This window comes from Cylas formicarius, unplaced genomic scaffold, assembly GCF_029955315.1.
Source record: "Cylas formicarius isolate icCylForm1 unplaced genomic scaffold, icCylForm1.1 PGA_scaffold_6__28_contigs__length_40554024, whole genome shotgun sequence".
Lineage (NCBI taxonomy): Eukaryota > Metazoa > Arthropoda > Insecta > Coleoptera > Brentidae > Cylas > Cylas formicarius.
The window spans coordinates 22,778,401-22,802,367 of record NW_026844347.1 but is presented as its reverse complement, the minus strand read 5'-3'; the positions used below and the strand labels follow the sequence as shown (position 1 = coordinate 22,802,367).

Here is a 23,967-nt window from a genome sequence, read left to right as displayed (position 1 = left end):
CAGATTAAGACGTTTCCCAGAGTCTGGGTACCGAATACAACAGTTTACATAGAGCGTTATAGGATTTTCCATCAAATTTTTCATTATTGAATATCACAAAGTCCTCTGCTATGATACATCTGCCATTTGATAACCCTCGCACCTAATGACACACTAATTATCGATGTAATTGATTAACAAATTAGTTAACATACCTCTACAAAACATCCTGCAATGGGTTTATCTATAGGATTTTTTACATTTACTTTAATTGTAACATCATCTGTTGACTGGAGTTCAAAAGACATCCCGTTCGGTGAAACATTTTTAATTTTACCAATAATACTAACCGGTTTGTTTACAAAACGAGGAAGCTGAGCGCCGTTTATTATGTCTCGTAAATTATCCATAGCTTTCGATGTGCCATGAACTAACAAAATAAACAAAATAGGTTAAAACTGCATTTTTGGCGGTAATATGGATTTCCTCTTCCTCTTTCCAGTGTTGAAAACACTTGCTAAAATTTACAAAATCGTTAAGTGAACTGAATGAAGATAATACCAAAAAATAATCTTTGTGATAAGTTTGTGTTTAAATGTAAACCAAAGTAGTGCAGCCATTTAAAAAATTAAATCACTTAATGAGGCTAAACGGGGCTTAACTAACTATCAGGTTAAGGTAACGTGGTGAAATATCATTTTGCTCATTAATTGTTCGCACCCGCCAAGACTTTTCATTTATTGAAATGTTATTAATATTTCTTTTTTTAACAGAAAAATCTTTGGTCAAAAACTATACAATGGTGTCAACCGTTTGGGAGGAATAAATTAATTTCCCCACTATTAGCAAATGTCACAAGTCCTTGGAAATATTTGTGCACGAGCGAAAACAGAATCGCATTGTCTTTCGCAAAAGTACTCGCGCCGCGTGCGGTGCTTGGTGCTTCGTTGAACGAACACAAAATTCTTACAAAATATGGAAAAACTCATTTAATCAATATTCATTATGCGCCTAGTTTATTTATTTAGTGTCCACAATTTTGATTTGCTTTCTTGGAATTATTTATTCTTATTTTGTTCCGGTATTTTGTAAAATTTAATTGGATAAATAGTTACCCGCAATTAGAACGGCATTTTTGTTTTAAGTTCGGTCAAAATGGAAAAAGGGAAAAATAAAATAGTTTACAAGCTGGTGTTAACTGGAGGTAATCTGAGGCACAGGCCGGAAAATCTTGATTCTTTATATTAATTTGGTTGTGAATTTTAGGTCCTTGCGGTGGCAAAACCACCGGACAGGCTAGACTTTCTACCTTCTTTGAAAATCTAGGATGGAAGGTTAGTGTTTTATAGGTCAGTTGGGTTTTTGGTAAAAATTTCTGTTTGTTATAGGTATTTCGTGTACCTGAAACAGCCAATGTTTTGCTAAGGTAAGTTCTTAAAAATACATCAAATGTTCTTCAGATCTGTAGATAGTACCTACATATTTACTTTTTTTTTTTCGAAACACGGCAATTTGAAAGTCACATTTCGATAGCCAAAGTATTGGAAAGTCGGGATTTTCTTTATATTGACTGCATATTTTTGGTCTCATACAGCCAATAAGCGTACTGATTTCCAGTATAGTGCCAGCGCATAAAAAATAGACATACTAGTTATTTTTGGTTAAAGTTGTGTTTATTTCCGAAATGCTGTTCTATATGTTTCAATACACAGAGTGGCAATTTTGCAAAATCATACCAGGTATAATATTGGAATAATAATAGTAATAAATTTAATACATTTTTATATTATTTTCAATTATATAACACTTACAACGAAATTATGATCACATATTTTTTTAAATGATTTATGTATATTGAGAAGAGTTAGGAAGGTATGCTATTTGTATAGAAGGAATATCATTTTAAACTCAAATTGGTGTTCATTTCAGAGCTACTTTATAGCAACCAAATGGGCATTTCCAAACTAAATTCATCTGAATATCATATTATTACTCAACACACCAGTGTCCACATTAATATTTAATGCGTTAAATCATTTTTTTGTTTATAATAGCATGGGTGTGTTTGATGATAAATATATAAAGAGTTTTGTAGTTTTACTTTACTTTGCTCACTTGTGATTAAACATATCACTGCTGTTTGTGCACTAATTGGAATTGACAGTTTTGCGATTGTACAAAAAACTCATTTTTGTTTGGATAGTAATCAGGCTCAATGAATTGAGCTTATAGTACTCTTAATCGGCTGCCCCATGATATGGAGATGCCTTCTTAGATGGCACTTTCCTGTTAGGATTCCTACCAGTGTTCGTAGTCGCGCGTGACTGAGGCTGAAAGTTCAGTTTCCATCCTGAATTCCGGTAATGTCTCCCAGTACAGATATGCCTCCCAGGACATTTGTAAAATATATAAAAATAATTGATGAAAACGTCGAAGAAAGTGAGAAAAACACATTGAAAGTGATTAGCTTAAAATAATTGTGTGAACTCAGTACCATATCAATAGTATATAATTGATATTATAGCCGTATTTTCGTGAGTGTCTTAACGGCGACTTGAGGACGTTTTGTCTTTAAACGTACCTCATGAAACTTTATATGGACTTGTTATACGTTACATTGCCTTTTTGGTAGAAAAAACATTCTAATAAATAAGTATTTTAATATTAGTGATATGATAATTTCCGCGGGAATGCTGAACATCACACTACTGCAATCTCACAGTTAATACTTCCCACTTTACACAAACTTGCCCATAGGTCATATGCAGTTCGTAAGGTGGAAATGTTAAAAATAAAATGTAAAAATTAAAAAATTTTGAGAATTCATTTCAATTATAAATTTTCAAGATGATTGTATTGTCGTCCATTTTCATTGATTTTTAATGAATTATTTAATTTGTGCTGCAATTTTGGGTTAAAATTTTCTCCTTTCCATTTCACGAACAATATAATTATTATTATATTGAAGCTTTTAAGTAACAACGAAGACGCATTTGTTTAGGATTTTATGTTGTTTTAAAGAATTCTTATGGTTATAAAGCACATAATTGATGAATGATAATTATTACATTCGACTTTATAATTAAATTAGCATTATCTAAACGTGAAAATGAAAAACTAGAAATCTGCAATGCAGTTTATCAAAAATCAGTTGTATGACATTTTTTTATATTTTTTTCAGCGGAGGTGTGAAATTTGTGGATTTAAATGATGAAGAGGGTAAGTCTTTCTATCAGAAACTTTAGAAATGCTTCACCATTCCACGTATTTGCCTGATGTTATGTTATAATCTAATTGGTTGAAAACAAGTTTTTTGCACTTGAATTTTCAAATCTCATTTACTCCTATCGATTGCTTCTAAAAATAAAAATACTGTTTAAACGACCGGTCGGTCTATGAATACCATTACGTTTTGGTCTGGTTTTGAATGGCGTGTTCGCTGCCATTTTGCCCATATTTTGATACTCTAGGTATAATAGGTATACACGGTGACCCCGAGATACTCTGCATCTCGATTAACGGGCCGCTGGGACATTGCTTTCTACAGTTTTCTACAATAGTCTGTAAAACTCAAATTGCGTGTGCCAATTAGTCCAGTCTCAGTAATGGTTTTCACGTGACCTATTGGGCATAACGTTTACGTGCAATTTGGATTTTTTAAGGCAAAATAGGTAACTTCCTTTAATTAGGTATTTTTAAAGAAATATAAATTAATTTTAAAAAATATAGTATCTCCATTTTTAAAAATAGATTTTTTTATTTTATGATCATTCATTTAGTTTTATATATGCTTACATTTTTCGAGCAGAATGTGACTGACCTGTTCAAATAGTCGTTGCCAATTTTCGTCTAAAATTAATATTTTTAGGGCGTGACAGGAAGTTTATGGAAAACAAGTGCAAAATTTACAGGTCTGCCAAAATTATCTATTATTTGCACATGAGATCGATGCTTTTTCATCGGTCTCTAGTAATTGTTTTGCCAAAAAACATTTTTCTGGTTTGTTTATAAATTAATGTTACTTTAAACGGTAAAAGATTTTTGGTTTGCAATTCATTTGGCGCGATGGATTAATGCTTTCTGCTAGCCGCGCGCTTTTGCCGACAAGGAAGTAGGGTGGTTAACCAGCAAAAATATTAGTTTATTGTTCTCGTGACCGCATAAATAGGTTGCAAAAAATCGTTCGAAGTTGCAAAGAAAACAAATGTCGACATAATCCTAAGGTTAACAATAATAAGTAAATAAGTTTCGACATTGCTGTCTGCTTTTAACCATAATCAGATTACAAATACGATAAATATTGCGATATTAAGGTTGTTTTTTTAAAAGGACTGTTTGAATAACGTGTTTTGTTACTTTTTGTGGAATAGTCCTCAATAACTTTGTTAGTTTAAAACATTTGAAATCATATAGTATTGCCTGTTTATGATTTATTGTATCAGAAATGTACTTGCCGTAATTTCAAAAACTTAACAATAAACAATATGTTATCAATAACCGGAGCTTTTCCAATAGAAATCTTTATTTCTTAAAATTGATCATTTAGTGTCGAAGGGTACAGTGGAAATATTAAATTATGAAAGTAAATTTTCCCGTTATGCAACAAAAAAAAACGGTACTTGAGTCACGACCGTTAGTTTTTGGGTAGATGTTTGCAAAACGACACGAATGACCTTCACAAATGACAGACGTCAAAATTCATGCCGTGGGTAATATATCCAAAAACATCGGATTGCTCCCAAACCCATGTGATAATATCCCAGAAATATCTGAAGTGGTTCGTAGTCGTAAGGAACGAAACTAAAGTGGCAAAATGACACTTTCTGCACGCTAGATCGGTATATATTTGGGTATTTTAGAGAAGGGAGCAGAAAATAGTATATTATGCAACAAGTGCGGTAAACGGCATTTGATTAACAAGTGTATTTGACATGAGCGGATCGCATTTTTAATAAACGAGTGAGTTAAAAAGTTTACCGTACGTGTTGCATACTATACTTTTTCTACGACCGTTAGGTTTTGGGTACATTTTCGCAAAACAACACGAATACATTCACTGGCATGACCGTCAGAATTGACAAACGTCAAAATTCCAAGCGTGGGAAATATCTCTGAAAACATTCGATTGCTCCCAAATCCGTGCGGTGAAATCCCAGAAATGTACGAAGTGACTCGGAAAACGAAATTGATGTGGTAAAGTGACGCTTGCCTCACGCTAGATCGGTGGGTAATAAGCTATTTTACAGACGGGAGTAGAAGAAATTGCTAACGATCTGTCAGCAGACGGTGATCGAAGAATGTCAATTTTTTTCAAATATTTCAATGAAGTCACTTCTTTGTAAGGCAAATTAAGATATAAAACTAAAGGTAACTTGGTATTTTGAATAGTTTTCGAAATATTGTCTTTTAAACATTTTCCCATTCTTATAAATCCTATAGCTTTTACGTTCAATGACGGCTGCAGCGCGGAAAATAAAATGTGAAAATACCGCTGCCATTGGAATTTGAAAATTATTGTCAATAATTACAGAAGATTGTAACACGTATCTCCAAAAACATATCACACATAGTTAAGAAAGTCATAAAAAAAAACTTCAACTATTCCGTGGTCTGCATGCTCCATTTAATATGCTTTCTATTAGTAAATAAGAATTAATGAAATTTGTCTAGAATTTTCCGAGAAATTAAAATACTTTCCATAAGAACACCGTGTATATACCTACAGTAAAAATGTATAATTCTTTTGTTGAACTTGAGAAAAGTTGTATCGGTTTAAAACTTAACCATCAGACACTTCCCAAAATACGGATATATTTTGTTCAAAATTATGTCTTTTATCTTACCGCTTTAAAATGAATGAATTAAGAAAATACTTAGCCCGTAACCTTCATTACATTTTAACCATTTCCCTCTATATTTATTTAAAACATCCCCAGTCTTATGAAAAATACTCACCCATAAATCAGAACACATATTTTCAACTATAATCAAATCTTTACTTGATTATGTATTTTTCAATGTACTTACCAAATCTTGTAGGTACTAATAGATATTTGTGTTACTTATAAAATTTGAACTCATCAAACATTAAAATTTGCATTTGTTGGTCTTTTTTTGGTCTTTTATAATAAATAGATTATCGTGTTAGTTTTAATAATATTTGTAACTTTCAAACATAAGTAATAATTATAGCCAAGTACGCCCTATATCCTTTTTAGTAAAAAGCAGTAGTAGTAAGAAATTGATGGGTCTTGGGCTTGGTTTATGAAAAATGAAATTCTTATGTGGTCGACGTTTAGGGAGTTTTATGGCCTTCTTCAGTATTAATAAAGATGATAGTAAATCAAAAATATGTTTTTTTAATAATTAACCAAAAACTTTATATTCGCGACCCTCTTCGTTCAAAATTAGGCACGTCTGGCAAAGTTTCAAACATATTGTTTAGTTAAAAATATCCTACGTAACGAACGAAGAGGACACGTACGCACCGCATATAAGCCGTTCGGTGGTTTTATGTGGAATGTAAAAAATCTGAAATCCAAAATTTATTAGACACATTGCAATATGTACTTCCATCTTACAAGTCGTGGGCTTACAAAAACAAAATCATTCATTTTACTTTTTTCAGAACATAATGAGATATTGGTCACGAAAATTGGGTGCGCTGCTGTTCCGGTTCGACTAATTTGCTCATTTGCTTATTCCCTAGCAAAAGTTTAGAAAAAGTGAACAAGCTCAAGAAATATCGAGTAATTCAAGGAAAATGTTTAAAGTGTTTATCAGAAAAATGAAGTATTAAGTCAATAAACAATTTTTTTTAAAAAACTGTATTTCAATCAGTTTCAATATGCACGTCCAGCTCATATATAAGTATTTTCATGGCAATCTTGATAATTTGGAAAGAATGATGTCTGTCAAAGATGTTTTATGTTATTAAATGGTTAGTTTTGGTTAGTTTGGTTTTTCATGTTTTTGTACTTAAATAAGTCAATAAACAATTAAACAGTAAAAAGTAAGTGATAATACTAAATATTTAAAAACGGGTAAAACGTAGTATCACTGTCAATTACGGGTTAATTTTGTGTAAAAATGAAGTATAATTACATAACCAATAAACAATAAATTACCTTTTTATTTCGTAAATTAAAAATACCTAGACATAAATAACAACCCATCAAGTTGAAATACTTCTCAAAATTCATTTTTTTTTTAAGTTTTAATTTCTTTTATTCATATTTTGGATTAGAATAAAGATATTAAGATATGGTTTTCACTTTATCGTTGGGCCTCCCTTGTTGGACCACGTAGTTACGTGCGATTATGTCACCCTCTCTTGGCAAAGTTAACCATCGTAAGTCTCATAGCACGATTATTAGCCGAGAAAAAGTACTTCTTAGGGACTCTAAGTTCATTGACATGAGTTAAGCCTTTTTGGAGTTATTGACATTTACTTCGGAAAATGTTCGTACACCCCATATCACTTTCCTTTCAGAAAGGAAGCAATCGTATTAAATTTAAAAGAATTGAATTTGTTTTAGATTTAAAACACTACTCACTCGAAGTGTGGAAGTTTCTTCTAAACTGGGTTTTAAAAATCAAGGCGACAATTGCGTCCTCTAGGGGCAATTTCAGAAACTCCTGAGCGATGTGCTTATAATATTCCTAATTGGGAAGAAGCTTGTGCATCCAATTTTAACTTAATAAACAAGATCCTTCACGATTAAATCACAAACTAAGCATCAGCCGGTGTACCGGTCGATTCTTGATACGGACTATAGTGGCTTTTACGTTTGTTACATGTAAAGGGGTCATGTTTTGCGTTTAACTTTAAACCCGATTTGTCTTCTTTTTTCCGGCGAAATAGAGATTAATTGTTTCGCTGTCAGACTACTTTGATCTCTTTTTTTAGTTAGTTTAGTTTGGGTTTAATATTCGCGACATAGTTGTTAAATTCAGATTCGGATTACGTAATATCGCAGACTAGTTAAAAGCGATTGACTCATGCGGTTTCTACGACATTGTAAATAGAAACAATTCGTGTCTCCGTTGCCCCTCTGAAAAAATTTGTTGGCTCGAATTCCGGTATCAAAGTCCGAGTTACATTACGTCGTCTGCGTTTATATATAACAGAAATGCAGGGTGGTGGCAATGTTAAAAAACAGAATAGCCTCCCTCGAACGTGTTTCGAATGCGACACAATTGTCTACACTGCATAGTTACAGTATTGTTGACCTCCCATACGCCCTCGAGAGTTGGTTTGAGGTGCTATTTGGCCACATTTTTCCGCTGATGGGGAGTAGTTTCGCCATCATTTTCTTGTGGCACATGTTGCTAACGATTTCTTTGTTGATGTCTAAAATGGAGACAAATTCAAATGTTGACAAAACTGTGCGAAATGAGTCTTGTAATTTTATACTTTTAACCCATCGAAGACAGGAAAATTTTGAAAAAAATATAATAGTAAAAAATTTGGACCATGCGACTAAAATATTTTCAGAAGTCACCTTATAAATATTGTTTTCAAGATATTTTTAAATCGTTGAATAATATTTTTTTTCAAATGCAGATTAATTAATAATATCTTGTTCCAAATTAAAAATTAGATTAATTTTGTATAAAGTGATATATTGAATATCAAGAAAACGAAAAAGAAAATAAATAACCCGCTAGGAAAAAGATGTCCACCAAAACGATGGCAAGAATCTTTTCCTACGAGGAAGACTTGTTGGCAATGTACAAAAAGTAGCCAATTAATACGCAACTTCTAAAACAAAGTAAACATAACAAAAACATAAGTAATAATTTGCAATATCCATGTCACTCGTACGTGTCCGCACTTAAACAAGTTCAAGCCGAGTTCAGACGAGAAGCAGAACATGAAAATGGCACATATATATATATATATATATATATATATATATATATATATATATATATATATATATATATAAATAATTAAAACATAGATAAAAATTTGTATAGGAGTCAGCAAAATAGATTGAAATCATTAAAAATTACTAGTCAATACTTAAAAAGTCGCTTAAACGGCCATAAATATGACAAAAAAAATAACACTGCTCTTTCGAGCCATTCCAGGGAGAATCAGCACTCGTTCGACTTTCAAAGTGTGAAAATTTTACGCTCAGAAAGTCACACAAAAAGACGGGAATTTTATGAAATGATTGAGATCCAAAAAAATCCAAACTCCATAAATTCTAAGACTGACACAAAAAATCTCAGCATAATTTATCACAACTTAATGAAATAAAGAGACAAATTAACCAGTGAATCTCACACAAACCAAAAAAAAAAAGATAAAAAAAAACGCTTTAGAAAAAAAAAACGTTGTCCTACCGTGAAGAAACCTACATCCGTGCTTCGCATTATTGTTTTGGTTCGTCTTATCAATGGCTTGTCGATTTACATATTCGATATGTCTGTTGTGAATGTTGTAAAACTGTAAATTATCAAACAATTATATAATGAACCGTTGATTTTTGGCTTAAGGTATGTATGTAATCGTAATATAAAAAATTATGTATGTTTATTTTTATACTATTTTTAATCACTTTGTATGTTCTATTGACTTGCACTAGTAATTTTTAATCATTTCAATCTATTTTTCTGACTCCTATACAAATTTTTATCTATGTTTTAATTATGACCAGGAAAATAATGCTATAAATAATTTTATTTAAAAATACATTTTTGTAGGTTAAAATTAAATGTCTGAAGAAGGTCTTGAAGGCCGAAACGTCACAAAAAATAAAATGTTTCACAAGTAACGGAAACTTATTTTAATTTCACTAAAAAAGGACCAAAAAAAAAAACAAAGAACCATTTCTTAAGAATATATAAAATCAAAAGGATCCAAGAACTCACAAACTAGAAAAATATACCAAGCATGGGTGAAAATATGCTCCATTTTCCAACCGTCAGAGAAGAGTACGGAGAGACGGTGGCAACCAACCTAAAAGAGTACTCAAAACTTAATCTACAATTGTGTAAACAGAAAAACCGTAGAATCTTTCTTTTGCGTTGTAAGGATGACAATCTAACACCCACATTTTTAAGAATTAAAGTTGCACATATCAATTTTTCATGTAAATACCTCGAGCGAAAATTCAACGAAATAATTTTAAAAACATTTGTTCGAAAAACCCTAAACCTACTAATTACTGAGACGACCCATACGATAAACCATTTAACATCGGAAATCGAAAAAATTGAAATATTTTTGAAAACTCTTTTAGAACCGAATATTTTTAACAACTATAAAATAAGGGCCAAGTCCTGTAACATAATTACAAACTTTAAAAATAACTTTATTAAACAAAAAAGTAACCAAACAAACAAAAAAATCTTTACTAGCAAATTGAAAAAGACAAAAGCTTTCCTAAAAAGAAACAAAACTTTAAAAATATTAAGAAAAGATAAATCAAACAAAACCGTAATTATGCACGAAAATGACTACACAAAATTCAAAATCAATAATACATCAAAAACTCTTTCGATTTTAAAGAAAAAATAAAAAATGTCAGGATACCTTAAAACTATGTTTTGATCTCGTTAGATGTCATTTCTCTATACACAAATATTCCCATCCCTTTAGCTAAAGATATAATAAAGAAAAAATGGCCAAAAATTAAACATTTCACAGACATTCCGTTAAATCACTTTCTTGAAGCTGTAGAATTAACATTAACATCAACCTATTTCTTATTCAATGACAAATATTACAGGCAGGTCGATGGTTGTGCAATGGGAGCATCGATTTCCAGTGTTATTGTACAGTTAGTAATGGAAGATTTGGAAGAATCCGTACTAAAAAATATAAATCTTCATATCCCCCTATTTTATCGTTATGTCGATGACTGCGTAAGTGCTGTCCCAAAAACTGAAATCGATGATATTCTAGAGAAATTTAATTCATACAACGACAAACTTCAATTTTTAATAGAGATCGAAAAAAATAACGTCATTAACTTTCTAGACCTGACTCTATACCACAGCAAAGACCAGATCAAAACCAAATGGTACACCAAAGATACTTGGTCATCTAGGTATGTAAGTTTCAACTCCCAACATCACCCAAAAAAAATCCGTAATAATAGGTTTAGCCGACCGAGCTATTAAACTGTCCGATGCTGAGTACAGACAGCAAGCTATTAAAAAAGTAAAACAAGCCCTAAAATTAAACTGTTATCCGGATGTATTAATAAATAAAATTTTCAATAAACGGATACACAAATTTTACAATCAAAATGCTGGTAACAAATCCGAAAAGAAAAATACTCAAAAACAATATCTCCCATTACCGTACGTTCCAGGGCTATCGGAAAATTTGTGCAATGTGTTCAAAAAACACGACATTACAGTGGCACACAAAGGTTATAACCTATTAGAACAAAACTTTAGTAAATTAAAATCAAAAATCCCTGACGAGAAAAAAAAACCACGTTGTGTATCAAATACCGTGCCAAAATTGTAACGATGTCTACATCGGACAAACTAGTCAATACTTAAAAAGTCGCTTAAACGGCCATAAATATGACAAAAAAAATAACACTGCTCTTTCGAGCCATTCCAGGGAGAATCAGCACTCGTTCGACTTTCAAAGTGTGAAAATTTTACGCTCAGAAAGCCACACAAAAAGACGGGAATTTTATGAAATGATTGAGATCCAAAAAAATCCAAACTCCATAAATTCTAAGACTGACACAAAAAATCTCAGCATAATTTATCACAACTTAATGAAATAAAGAGACAAATTAACCCGTGAATCTCACACAAACCAAAAAAATAAAAAAAAACGCTTTAGAAAAGAAAAACTCTATTGTCCTACCGTGAAGAAACGTAAATCCGTGCTTCGCATTATTGTTTTGGTTCGTCTTATCAATGTGGATTGTCGATTTACATATTCGATATGTCTGTTGTGAATGTTGTAAAACTGTAAATTACCAAACAACTATATAGTGAACCGTTGATTTTTGGCTTAAGGTATGTAATCGTAATATCAAAAATTATGTATGTTTTATTGTTGTGCATCTATTTTTATACTATTTTTAATCACTTTGTATGTTCTATTGACTTGCACTAGTAATTTTTAATCATTTCAATCTATTTTGCTGACTCCTATACAAATTTTTATCTATGTTTTAATTATGACCAGGAAAACAATGCTATAAATAATTTTATTTAAAAATACATTTTTGTAGATTAAAATTAAATGTCTGAAGGTCTTGAAGGCCGAAACGTCACAAAAAATAAAATGTTTCACAAGTAACGGAAACTTATTTTAATTTCACTAAAAAAAAAAATATATATATATATATATATATATATATATATATATATATATATATATATATATATATATATATATATATATATATATATATGATGACACTATACTCCGGGATATCATCCGTTCGCTCGTTGAACTCCGACTGGAATCCTGCAGACGTTTCGCCAAAATCTCACTTGGCATCTTCAATGCTCGCGCTCCGAAAACACTTCGAACACTCGGAGCGCGAGCATTGAAGATGCCAAGTGAGATTTTGGCGAAACGTCTGCAGGATTCCAGTCGGATGCAGGATTTGCAGGATTCCAGTCGGATGCAGGATTCCAGTCGGAGTTCAACGAGCGAACGGATCATATCCCGGAGTATAGTGTCATCACATTTTTCCATCCGTGAATCAATACGTGTGAATATATATATATATATATATATATATATACATACATATATATATATATATATATATATATATATATATATTCGTCGCTTTTGTGGTGGAGCTTGAGCGTTTTGGTTTTCTAAATAAAACAATTTGCCACAATTTTATTTTAACAATCATGATATTTTTGGATTCGTTAATCACCACTCTACAAATTGCACTTTTTTCAAATTATGTATTACTTAAACCAGTACAGTAGATAGTGTCATTACATTTATAATTATCACATTCTTTATTTAATAAATAAATCCAAATCGGCTAATCGCACAGAACTTATTTGTACCTTTGGCGTACTTACATAGTTTTATGTAAGTACGCTATTTGCGTAGAGATAGTCGGTTTATACATAGATTTCCTTGATTTGGTAAAAGCATTTGACTTAAGAAAAATGTTTAAATAAAATGTGTATACATAGTAAATGTACGGTTCCAATTTTAGATAAGCGTCAGACAAGTTAAATGTTATAATAAACTCGCACTAATCATTCCAGGCTACATTCGCGTGACTACGGTTATATTCGTTGGTTGTTTATATATACCGCGACATTAAAATCAATTCAGCAAAGGCTATTTAACTTTATTGAATATAGTTTGATATGTGTAACCACCAAACCTAAATATAGTTGTTACGTTAATATGTTACTATATCCTTGATTTATGCAGCTTAAATAAGTTTAATGAAATAAATACGCTTTGATTACCTAAATATAATAAATAAAAATCTTAGTAATAATTCTCAAAAAGTATATACATATATAAGCCATATAGCAAACAATCCAAGTTTAATAATAATAATAATTGTAATGGAGGTAACTAAAATTATAATTATAATTTAGTTATATGCAACATATAGGTATTTTATTTTTTTGTTTAGATTTAGTTTTTACTCTTAGTTTGAGTTTCTACTCAACGTCAAAGCTATGCGATGAAAACTTATGAAAACTGAAATTAAGATGATCGTAACTGTTTATGCCACATATAAAATAGCGCTAAATTATTCAATATATATTTAGAAACGAAGCAAACAAACAACACGTCAAAATTTAGACCATATGCAGAGCTCCAAATATTAAGGTCTCTTGTCGAGCAATCAATTTAGAACTACATTGTTCTATTGCATCGTTCTATATTATATAATCTCGGCTAAAGCGTTATCTTTAACTTGGAAAAGATTCTTTTATTATACGTTATGGAAAATTGAAACTAAATTAAAATGCGTTTGAAGTGATTTTGATAGACGTGCGTTATTTCAGCGTGTCGATTTCAAGAAAACCTTTTGAAGACGATGCTCCAGATCGAGGACACCTTCTTCGAACTGGGGCGTACATGCAGAAGGAACTGTCTTATAATATGCGACAGGGGAGCTATGGACGCGTCAGCTTGTGAGTTTTAAAATATTTTAAAATTCTAACGAGATCCACAGTTGTTTAAATCATTGCCAGTCATTCCCAAAGAACAGTGGGATTCGATCATGCAAGGCAACTGCTGGAACGACGTAGAGTTGAGGGACAACCGGTACAATCAGATCATTCATATGGTGTCGGCGGCTAATGGTGCTGAAGAGTATTATTCAATCGAGGTTGGTATTTTCCAGAAATAATATAAGGTTTCTGAGTTTGTAACTTTTGACAGATGCAGTTCGTTGATCACTGAAAATTATATTTGGCGCCTTTATATTACTAAATAAAAAACCTCCTATGTTAAATCTACACGAAACAAATGAAAGGTCGATTTATTACAAAAATCCGATCCTACGAAAAATTCGAATTAATTTTATGCTGTTTTTATTTTAATTTTCCATAGGGCGATTGTGAAGGTTTGTGGTTAAAAATTTGTTGATTTTACACAATGAGAGGTGCTGCGTTGGCAGAAGACAACACCCTGTACTTTCAAAGACATCACCAACAGTAATGGAACTGGTCTAGTTAGTACGGTTGCGCGCGTCCGAAGACAAATATATTTTTTCCACTGAGTATTCGAATTCATAAAAGGAACAAAGTGGGCCGTTTCTTTTGGGACACTAGCTTATCTCAGAAACTATATGGGATGGAGCCAAAAGTTATTTGTTGTATTATAAATCTTCAATTTAATTGAATTTTGTCTATACAGGGTGTTTCATTTTTCGTGGGCAAGTATCAACTTTCTTCTTTTAAATGGAACATCTGGTATATTACTTCATTTTTCAATTCTATATAAAATTCTAGACATGTTTTGTATATAAAGTCTTATGCCTAAGTCTAACCGTTTTGGACGTTGACAAGGCTTAAAATATTCGCCAATTTCTTCATTCGGAAGCATTTATTGTTTCATTTGAGTAAGTTTTGTTGTAGATAAAATACTTGAATAACGGATTTCATAAGAAATTTCGATACATATTAATACACGGTAAAAAACAAAAAAAAGTAACAAAACTGCCAAAAACCTTTCTTTTTTAATGGAAACTACCTATTTTTATAATCTTGTCATATTTAGCATTAAAAATTAAATCAATTTTATTTAAGGTTGTATATGCCTAATATTTTTACTTTTTGACATATTTCTTTTTAAACATACTTGTCTATCACAAATCATATGCTGTTGCCATATAAGTTCAGTTAGTGTAAGGTTTGAACAAAACAAGTGCTAAAGTGCTGCCACTATGATTTACCATTTCATAGACCATAATCTTGCCGATGCGCTTATGATGAAAGATTATGTAAATGTATGTATGCCTTATTTATACACAATAAGACCAAGGATACGCGATAACGTTGCTGAATATTTTTTTAACGAACGATAAAAAAAAATTAGTAGCTTACAAAGGATAATAATTATTAATTTTTCAAAGAAACTTCCACAGGCTACTGTAATACTTTTTACAAAACTTCTGGATTCCTCCTGCGTCGGTTTTTGCTTAATGAAATTTGCTGACGTTTCTCCAATCATCCTGTTGGCTTCTTCGGAGCTTGACTGAACAGTCTTACCTTACAGTAACTGAACTTATATGGCACCAACATATTATTTGTGATAGATAAATATGTTTAAAAGGAAATATTTCAAAAATTAAAAAAAAGTACTAGGCATATAGAACCTTTTATAAAATTGTCTTAATTTTTAAAGCTAAATATGACAGGATTATAAAAATAGGTAGTTCCCATTAACAAAAAAAATGTTTGCCAGTTTTTCAATTTCATTTTTAATCTTATTTTTTGTGTACCCTCTATTAATATGTATCAAAATTTCTTATGAACTCCGTTATTCGAGTCTTTTGTCTACAACAAAACTTACTCAAGTGAATAAATGAATGCTTCCGAATGAAGAAATTGGCGGATATTTTAAGTCTTGTAAACGTCATTTTTCGCATAATAAATAAAAATGTCAAAAACGGTTAGTTAGACTTAGGTATGCTTAGATATAGGACAATATACACAAAATATGTCTAGAATTTTGTATATAATTCAAAATGGAAGTAATATACCAGGTGTTCCATTTAGTTAAATAAGGAAGTTGATACTTGCCCACAAAAATGAAACGCCCTTTATATACAACATTCAAATAAACTGAAAATTTGTAATACCCCAATTAATTTTTGTATATAACTTTTGACTCGATCTCCTATAGGTTCTAATATAAGGTAGTGTCCCAAAATAAACGACTCACCCTGTATAATGGGTCTGCGTACAGACGCGTTTACATAAACCCCACTTTTGTTTATTGTCTGAATGATGTCGAAGAAAGTGATTGACTTGGCATTATCAGAGCAATCGCGTGCGCTAAAAATGAAGATGAAAAATAATAAAAGCTCTCGGTCATATCGCCTACCTAGCAGTCATTTTTTCAATGTGGTGTTTTGTTAGGGTGCCTCGAAAACGGAAAAAATCTGTATTATTTCTTCTATTTAAACAATGGTTTGAGATGGGTACACTGTCATTTATTTATTCATGCATTATGTGCAAGTCGTATAACAAAATGAATTTTCACTATTACCCGATTTAAAAAATGTTTTTTGTATAGGAAGGAATATGAAAAGAATTTTGTGTATGTATTTGTATATATTTGTATGATTTCCGATAACTGCAACTGTTAATCATTTGATGATTTACGAAACGATTCATTTCATATAACCCATCCCTGACAGTTCTCTCTTGCAGGACCATTCGTGCCGTTCCGAAGACGTTGAGCTGGCCCGCGATCTGGACGCAAAAGCCGCGTCTGCATGGGTGGGCCACCCGTACTTCGACGTCATCGATAACTCCACCAACTTTGAGGGCAAAATGCGCAGGATGATCGGCTCGGTATGCCACAAGATCGGCCTCGCCATAGGTGACAGATTGCTTAGCACTTCAAAGAAGCACAAGTACCTCATCAGGGGTCCGTTGCCCGAAGAATCCGTTTTCCCCAAATTCCAGGACTTTGAGGTCGTTCATAATTACTTACAGTCCAACTCGCCTAACCAAGTCAGATTAAGAAAACGAGGGCAGAGAGGTGAGAAAAGAAAATACGACGGCACTCGATACCTATAAAATTTTACGTAAAAGCGGTGTAACAGACGTGCCTTCATTTTGAGTTACCGTTCCACTTCTAGGAATTGGTCTATGTCTCTGTGATAGCCCCTATGATGCTATACTAAGTGTTGTTAAGCAACTGTACTCAAAAATGATACTTTGTAGTTTATTTCCCTTTATGATTTTTTATTTAGTGCTTGTTGCTATTTTTATTCAAATTTGTTATTTATTACTGTTGATTAGTCTCTTATCGAAAATATATAGCTGGTAAAAGCACCCTGATTGCTTTTTATTTTACTAACGTTGATATAATTTCACTAATACAAATTTGGAGTTTTCATTTTCTAAATACTATAACAGATATGAAAAAGGTAAGGCTGTGTTGTTGGCAATTCGGAGGTGGTACAAAAGATCTCCAAAACGTTGCTTAGGTGCCAGTAGGCTAAATAACAGTTGGATGAAACTCCAGGGCTTTTAAGTTAGGATTTATTGTGTGTAAAGAATATTTTGGCCATCCGCTGCTAGCTGATGACCTATTGCGACTTTTAGGTTACTACAGTTACATACATACGGTACGACGTCAAAATCAGCCCGGAGGTCAAGTGATTGAGGTAAAAACCCAGATAACCCATCGCGACTATATCAACCTGCTCACGCAAAAGGACAATTCCCACTTTACAATCTACAAGAAGAGGCGCTGCTTCATATTCAACAACCAGTATTTCCAGCTCGACATCTATGAGCAACCTAGTCATCCAAGGTATTTTTTTACAATGAAAGCGGGTCCAATCCAAACTTTATTAGTTTTTAAAGTATAACATACCAGTTTCTGATATTGGCAATTTACCGGTCATCGCTTAATTTCTTTTGACTTATACCAGTGGGATGGGTCCTAACTATGTTTTTTTAATTCCTAATTTAATTGTGATTCTAAAACAGCCCTACCCAATTTCGTAATCTCTAACAAATTGCATTTGTCGTATATTAAATTTTGAAGCAATTTATTTAAATCCCAATTCATAATAATAATAACAATATACCAGCCGAACGGAACACATGAAATCCCATGTAAATTTTTAGGTGCTCAAATATTGGCTCTCCTGTACATTTTATAGCAAAGTTGGAATGATTAACTGATGTGCCGAGTTTGAATAAATTTTAATAAGTCAATCTTCAGTTATTAAATTAAATATGATGGCAAAATTAGAAAATTTTTATAGTTTAGGTAATGAATAAAATACTAGTAAAATACATTTGGACAATGACAACACGAAAATTCGTCACACTAACAATATTTTTATTTGTGACTGTTATACGTTATTAAAAAAGCTTTAATTAAAGCTAGATACGCGTTATTCAATTGAATAAAAAGTAACCATATTAACCATAATAAGTGGTATTATGTCGGAAACAGTGTTAGAGCAGTTTCCAAAATATTTTTAGTTTATTTGCTTGCTAAAACTATACTTCAACAATTAAACGTAAATTACACAATTCGAGTTTAAAGGCACCGTAATAACTAACTGCAAATAAGAAGACAAAACAAACAAAACGAGGATTCATTCTAAGAAAAGCTGTACATAAACATGAAACCTTGTGCACATTAAAAAAACGCAAATATTTTTTTGCGAAAAATGCGAAAAGCACCAAGAGCTCCAGGAAGGCGATGAAGAAAGAAGAGTAGTTTTTGTTTTAAAATGATGGAAAAAGCAAATAATATAAACATTTTTTTTTTAATATTTATTTCACTGATGAATTCACACTGAACAACGAACCAAACGTTCAAAACTGTCGGTTAATCGAATCCAATATCCTCAAAAAGTAAGTGTTATGGTGGGAATTTACAGACATATTATTGGTCCTTTTTTATGGACTATAATCTCACGACAAAAACCAATTTGGATTTATTACAAAATCACATTGAACCCGCAATAGAAGAAGTTATTCGCGAAGATCAAGGGATTTGGTATCTTTTTGGTATGGATGATTGTCTCGCCCATAACACCCGTATGGTTATTGAGTATTTGGGAAATACTTTTAACAGGAATATTATTGGGCCAAGGTGCCGAATCCTTTGGCAGACCGGGTCACCGGACCTCTCGCTGAATGACCTTTCTGTGGGGTCATTTGTAAACGTGTTATCTATAAAAATGTTAAATTTGAACATTTTAACTAGTTACAAGACGGTATTTTCTTAGAATGTCACAGAATTTCACAATAGTGCAGCAGTGTTAGAAATGAATTTTATGATCGCTTAGCTTATTGTTTAACTGCTAATGGAGTTGTTTACTTAAAAAATAATATTTCTTTTTAACAACGTTTTCCAGCTATATTTTTATTATAATTATTATTTGTTGCTTAATGAATGAAAATGAATGAAATTTATTCTAAGAATGCTTTAAGGGACAAGGAGGTCTTAAGAACTGAGTATGAATTTGATCCTAAGAAAAACACCTTCGTACTTAGTTTATTAACTAATCAAATGTGCATGTCTGTCTGTATTGTAAACCGACCTTTATTTGATATCATTGTCCAGCTTGGAAATAACGTCATGGAAAATATTCGCTGGTGTTTGTTGTATTGACCTTTTGCAATTTTGACCCTTCAAACAGTTACATTACAACTGTGCTATAAAATTTAGGGGGGAGCCAATATTTGGGCACCCAAAAATTTACATGAGATTTCCTATATTCCGTGCTGCCTTTAGCTTTGACAAGAAAATTACAGTTTAAGATTGGTAACATTTTTGACTGAAAAATAAGTTAAGTTTTCTTCATATTCTATTCAAGGTACTATCTTCTCAAATTATCCTTTTGTAATAAAATTGATATCCATCATCAATATAAGAAATTGTATAATCTATGTCATTTTTCACTAGAAGCTTAAACTTTAATGAGAAGCATTTGAATACCTGGCAGTATTTGTTTTTATGGATTTAACGTCCAATTAATATCCAACACCAAAATCGGCAAATCACCATATATTTACATTTTGAACCGGCCAATAAACAAAAAAATACATATGTCTTGACATAAGAATTGCGTATAATTTTACATAACATATTAAACAATAATACATTATTGTCAAATAAGTAGTCCACTATTTATATATATTTTTTATTTGGTGTTATTGGGATTATATATAACCAAATAACCAAGATAACAATATATTTAAATATAATTTGCTACTTTTGTTAAGGATTATTTCCTACAATTGAAGAAACAGATATCTATATAAACAAAGAATATTGTATTACCTACTTTTTAAAACTATCAATATTCGATACTCCTAAAATTAATTGAATTTGCGATGCACCTTGCCGCTTCATGGTGCCCTTCGGCCTTTGCTAATAGGTAAGGATGTGGATAAACCTTAATGCTGGCGTTTTTGTTGAGAAGCCATTTTACTAATGCCGTATGCCCGAAAATCGCTGCAATCTGGATTGTTGTCATATTATTTTTCACGATCGCGTTTATATCAACACCCCCAAGAAAGAGTTCTCTTATGCACGAAGCATTTTTACATTGCCTGTTTTGGATGTAGTAAAATGCGACAAGATAAAGAGGATTTTCTTTGGATTTAGATTTAAGATTGACGTCGGCTCCTAGGCGAATCATGTATTTAACCAATTGAGTGTTTGCGTTGGCGCAAGCCACCATGAATGGAGTGTACCCATCTGGATATTTGAATTTGTTGACGTATTGAGGATACATTTTCACCATACGTAAGCTCAGTAGCGTATTGTTATCCGAAACTGCTTGATAAAGTTCTTCAAAAGGATTACATTCCACTCGATCTGTAATATAAGACACCAACTGGGACGCTAACATAATGAAGAGGTATACTATTATCATTAAAAAAATCAACAGCCACGTTTTTGTAATTATCGAATAGCGTTCGCTGCACCATATAGCGAACTGCTCCCTGAAGACTTCTATACTGGAGCACATAATCATACAGAACATGTGTTAATGGCCTGGCAATTATTTGAGAATTATCAAATCCCATAATTTAACTTTGGTATTTAACATTTTTGGTACGTGTTTATTAAAAAACGTATTTATGATGTTTATGTCACATAGCTTGCTTATTTTAGGTTGGTACTACCTGTAAAATATCGAAATTTTAAAATGCGAATCAATAGGGAGTTTTTGTACTTATGACTTTCACCCTTATACCACTTTTGGTTACTTTTAGTTTTTTTGTTGACTTTACGTTAAAAGGTTGGATGTAGTCTGGATATCTTTCGTTATTTGATGAAACTTGGCGTGAATCACAATCACAACCTTGTAAGAAATATTTTGCGCTATATTTTATATGTTCAAGCCCCAATGACGTTTCAGGCAGACGCCTTTTAATTTGTTGATAATGTTAGGGACATGAATTATGTCCCACACGTTAGGATTTAAAAAAGGTTTATGCCTTCCTCAGCAGCAGATCGTCCTTATTGGCAAACTGCATTCCCTTTCTAATATTTTGCATTTTCAAATAATCCAACCTTAAACTATAGATTCCACAAAAAAATTGACCTTTCAAACCGACTGAAATATGTATCGACCATAGAAACCATGTTTGATATTTCGATGTTTTTTAGAATTAACAATAAACTAGAAAAATAAAAATATTTAAAAGATGACAGTTCAATTAAAATAAAATAAAAGCACATCTTTCCTTTTTAAATTCGTATTGAGTTACATATTAGCATTATTAAATGGCGATTTTATAGAATTCAAGCACATTTTTGGTTCATATGACAATCGGCATTGGAATATCAAAATCATAATCTGTGTTGCATTTTCCCATTGTTTTCATAGAAATGTAATTTCAACAATTTAATGAAACTAAAACTGAACAAAACGATCAATTAAACGTTACACACGTTTCGAAAAACCGATAAAATCAGTAAAAAAAGTTGATTGGATTGGCAAAACCGCCCCATCACTGGTAGCTGCGTCATTAATTTTTCTTAAATGGCCTGAACTCGTATTACCTCAAAGTAAACTAGCACCGTTACTCGTTTCTTATTTTTTATTTAATTAAATATTCGCTTTTAGATGTAAAGGATTAATATTACTGGAGACTTATTCCGCCCTTGAGGAAAACGAATTGAAGAAACATCTACCAACTTTTTTGAATATTGAAATAGAAGTTACCGGAAACCCTGATTACTCCATGTATAATCTGTCACTTAGAGAGGATTGGAAAACTTCAAAGAAATATAACCGAACTCCTGCCATAATTACGAGTAGCTAGCATACCCAATAATACAAACGTACTATTGTGAAAAATGTTCATTTTAGGTCCCGAAGACAATGCCCTTTCAACAGTAGATAAAAAGCAGAAAAGCCAATACGCAAATAATGAATGCAGAGGTGATTTTGACCGCGAGACGTCGGTGAAAATGAATGGATTTGATGATATGAGCAGTGTCAATAGTAAAGTTAACGGAAAAGCTTAAAACGCGTGATATATTGTCATAGTCATTGTCCTAATAGTATTTTAATATGAGTTTCTGAGTGGTATGTGGATATCGATCTCTAGAATCATAATGGCGAAACTTTAACAGTGTATTTAGCAGATAAAAGTATGTAAAGTTCATATAAAATTATGTCCTCAAATGTTTCAATTTAGAGAGTGTTGTAATATTGCCAAAAAAAATCTTTTATTTTCTGCCTTCTAGATTTTACTTTCAAACTTGGCAGGTATTATTCACTTAAAAACAATTATTAGTCACTTAAAAACAAATTTATAGATTTGTTTTTTGTTTAACCAGTGGCGTTCGTGCGAGCATCATAATTAATTTAGATAGTAAAAAAAAATGGTTAATAAATTTAGATCACCTGATCAATTAAAAGGAGAATCTAGAAGAGATTTGTCTATAAATAGGAAAAAAACGATTTTTTTACAATATTCCAAATGAATCTTTTTGGGAGATAAGTTTATATCAACTTTTTTCCTTATTTTTTTCTTCTGAATATGTTATTAACGTTGCTCCATTATAATTAGAACCACCCTGTAAGCCATATAAAAATTTCAGGTTCCTTCTTTTTTAAAAGGTAGGTTTATTTTTTTGTCTGCGGTGATATAGTTAGGATAGTATTAGAAAATTCTTCTTGTTTTTTCAGTCAGATGTTTGATTTTGAGTAATATATATATGTATAATTATGTAAATTAGTGGCGTAGAATGTCTTCATTTTTAGAAGAATCTGTAACATTAGCACCTAATTTTTTCGTTATAAATTATTTAGGGGCGCCTCTGAATCGTCGCAATGTTATTTTTTGTCAACGCATTTTAGGGAATATCTATCTAGAAAATGGTTGTATTGTGGTTTTCTGGGAGTAAATTTCATTCATTCCCAGAGACATATATTTTATAAAAACTTAGTATGTGGGGTTATTACTGACTCTAGGTGAATTTTTTTTAATCGACCGACAACAATCTGTGACTGTATAAGGTTGACTAAAGAACGAGGGGGAGTCATCTTAAAATTTATAAAACGTGTGTCATCAAGATATCTTTTTCTGTATAGATCTATTTTTAATGTAATATACAAGCAATTATTGGTATTGTATTTATTGTAATTTATAAGAATATCAGGAGACTTGCCAGTTTGTTAATCTTGTTTAAATCATATCCATTTATTTTGGATGACTCTGGATTGTGTGAAATAAATTTTGTACTTATCTTTTCCGCAATGGTACTTGAAATAAATTATATTCTGGATGGATCTACATGTTTTTGTAAGATCAACTGGGTTTGACCTT

General features: G+C 31.7%; 1 protein-coding gene and 1 long non-coding RNA gene across 2 annotated transcripts; one reads left to right on the top strand and one right to left on the bottom strand.

Moving 5' to 3' along the window:
* Positions 1-94: 94 nt before the first annotated feature.
* On the bottom strand, positions 95-674 carry LOC132704187 (uncharacterized). Its single transcript, XR_009619243.1, has 3 exons — positions 330-674; positions 195-269; positions 95-142 (listed from the first exon to the last, which is right to left on the bottom strand). It is a non-coding gene; the product is annotated as an uncharacterized LOC132704187 (long non-coding RNA).
* Positions 675-863: 189 nt separating this feature from the next.
* Positions 864-23,930, top strand: LOC132704184 (TRPL translocation defect protein 14). Its single transcript, XM_060674063.1, has 10 exons — positions 864-1,183; positions 1,246-1,313; positions 1,368-1,405; positions 3,161-3,198; positions 13,972-14,100; positions 14,161-14,297; positions 16,849-17,182; positions 17,752-17,962; positions 22,257-22,447; positions 22,503-23,930. Exons 1-10 carry the CDS (start codon positions 1,135-1,137, stop codon positions 22,658-22,660), a joined length of 1,353 nt encoding a protein of 450 aa, XP_060530046.1. The 5' UTR covers positions 864-1,134; the 3' UTR covers positions 22,661-23,930.
* The last annotated feature ends 37 nt before the right edge of the window (positions 23,931-23,967 follow it).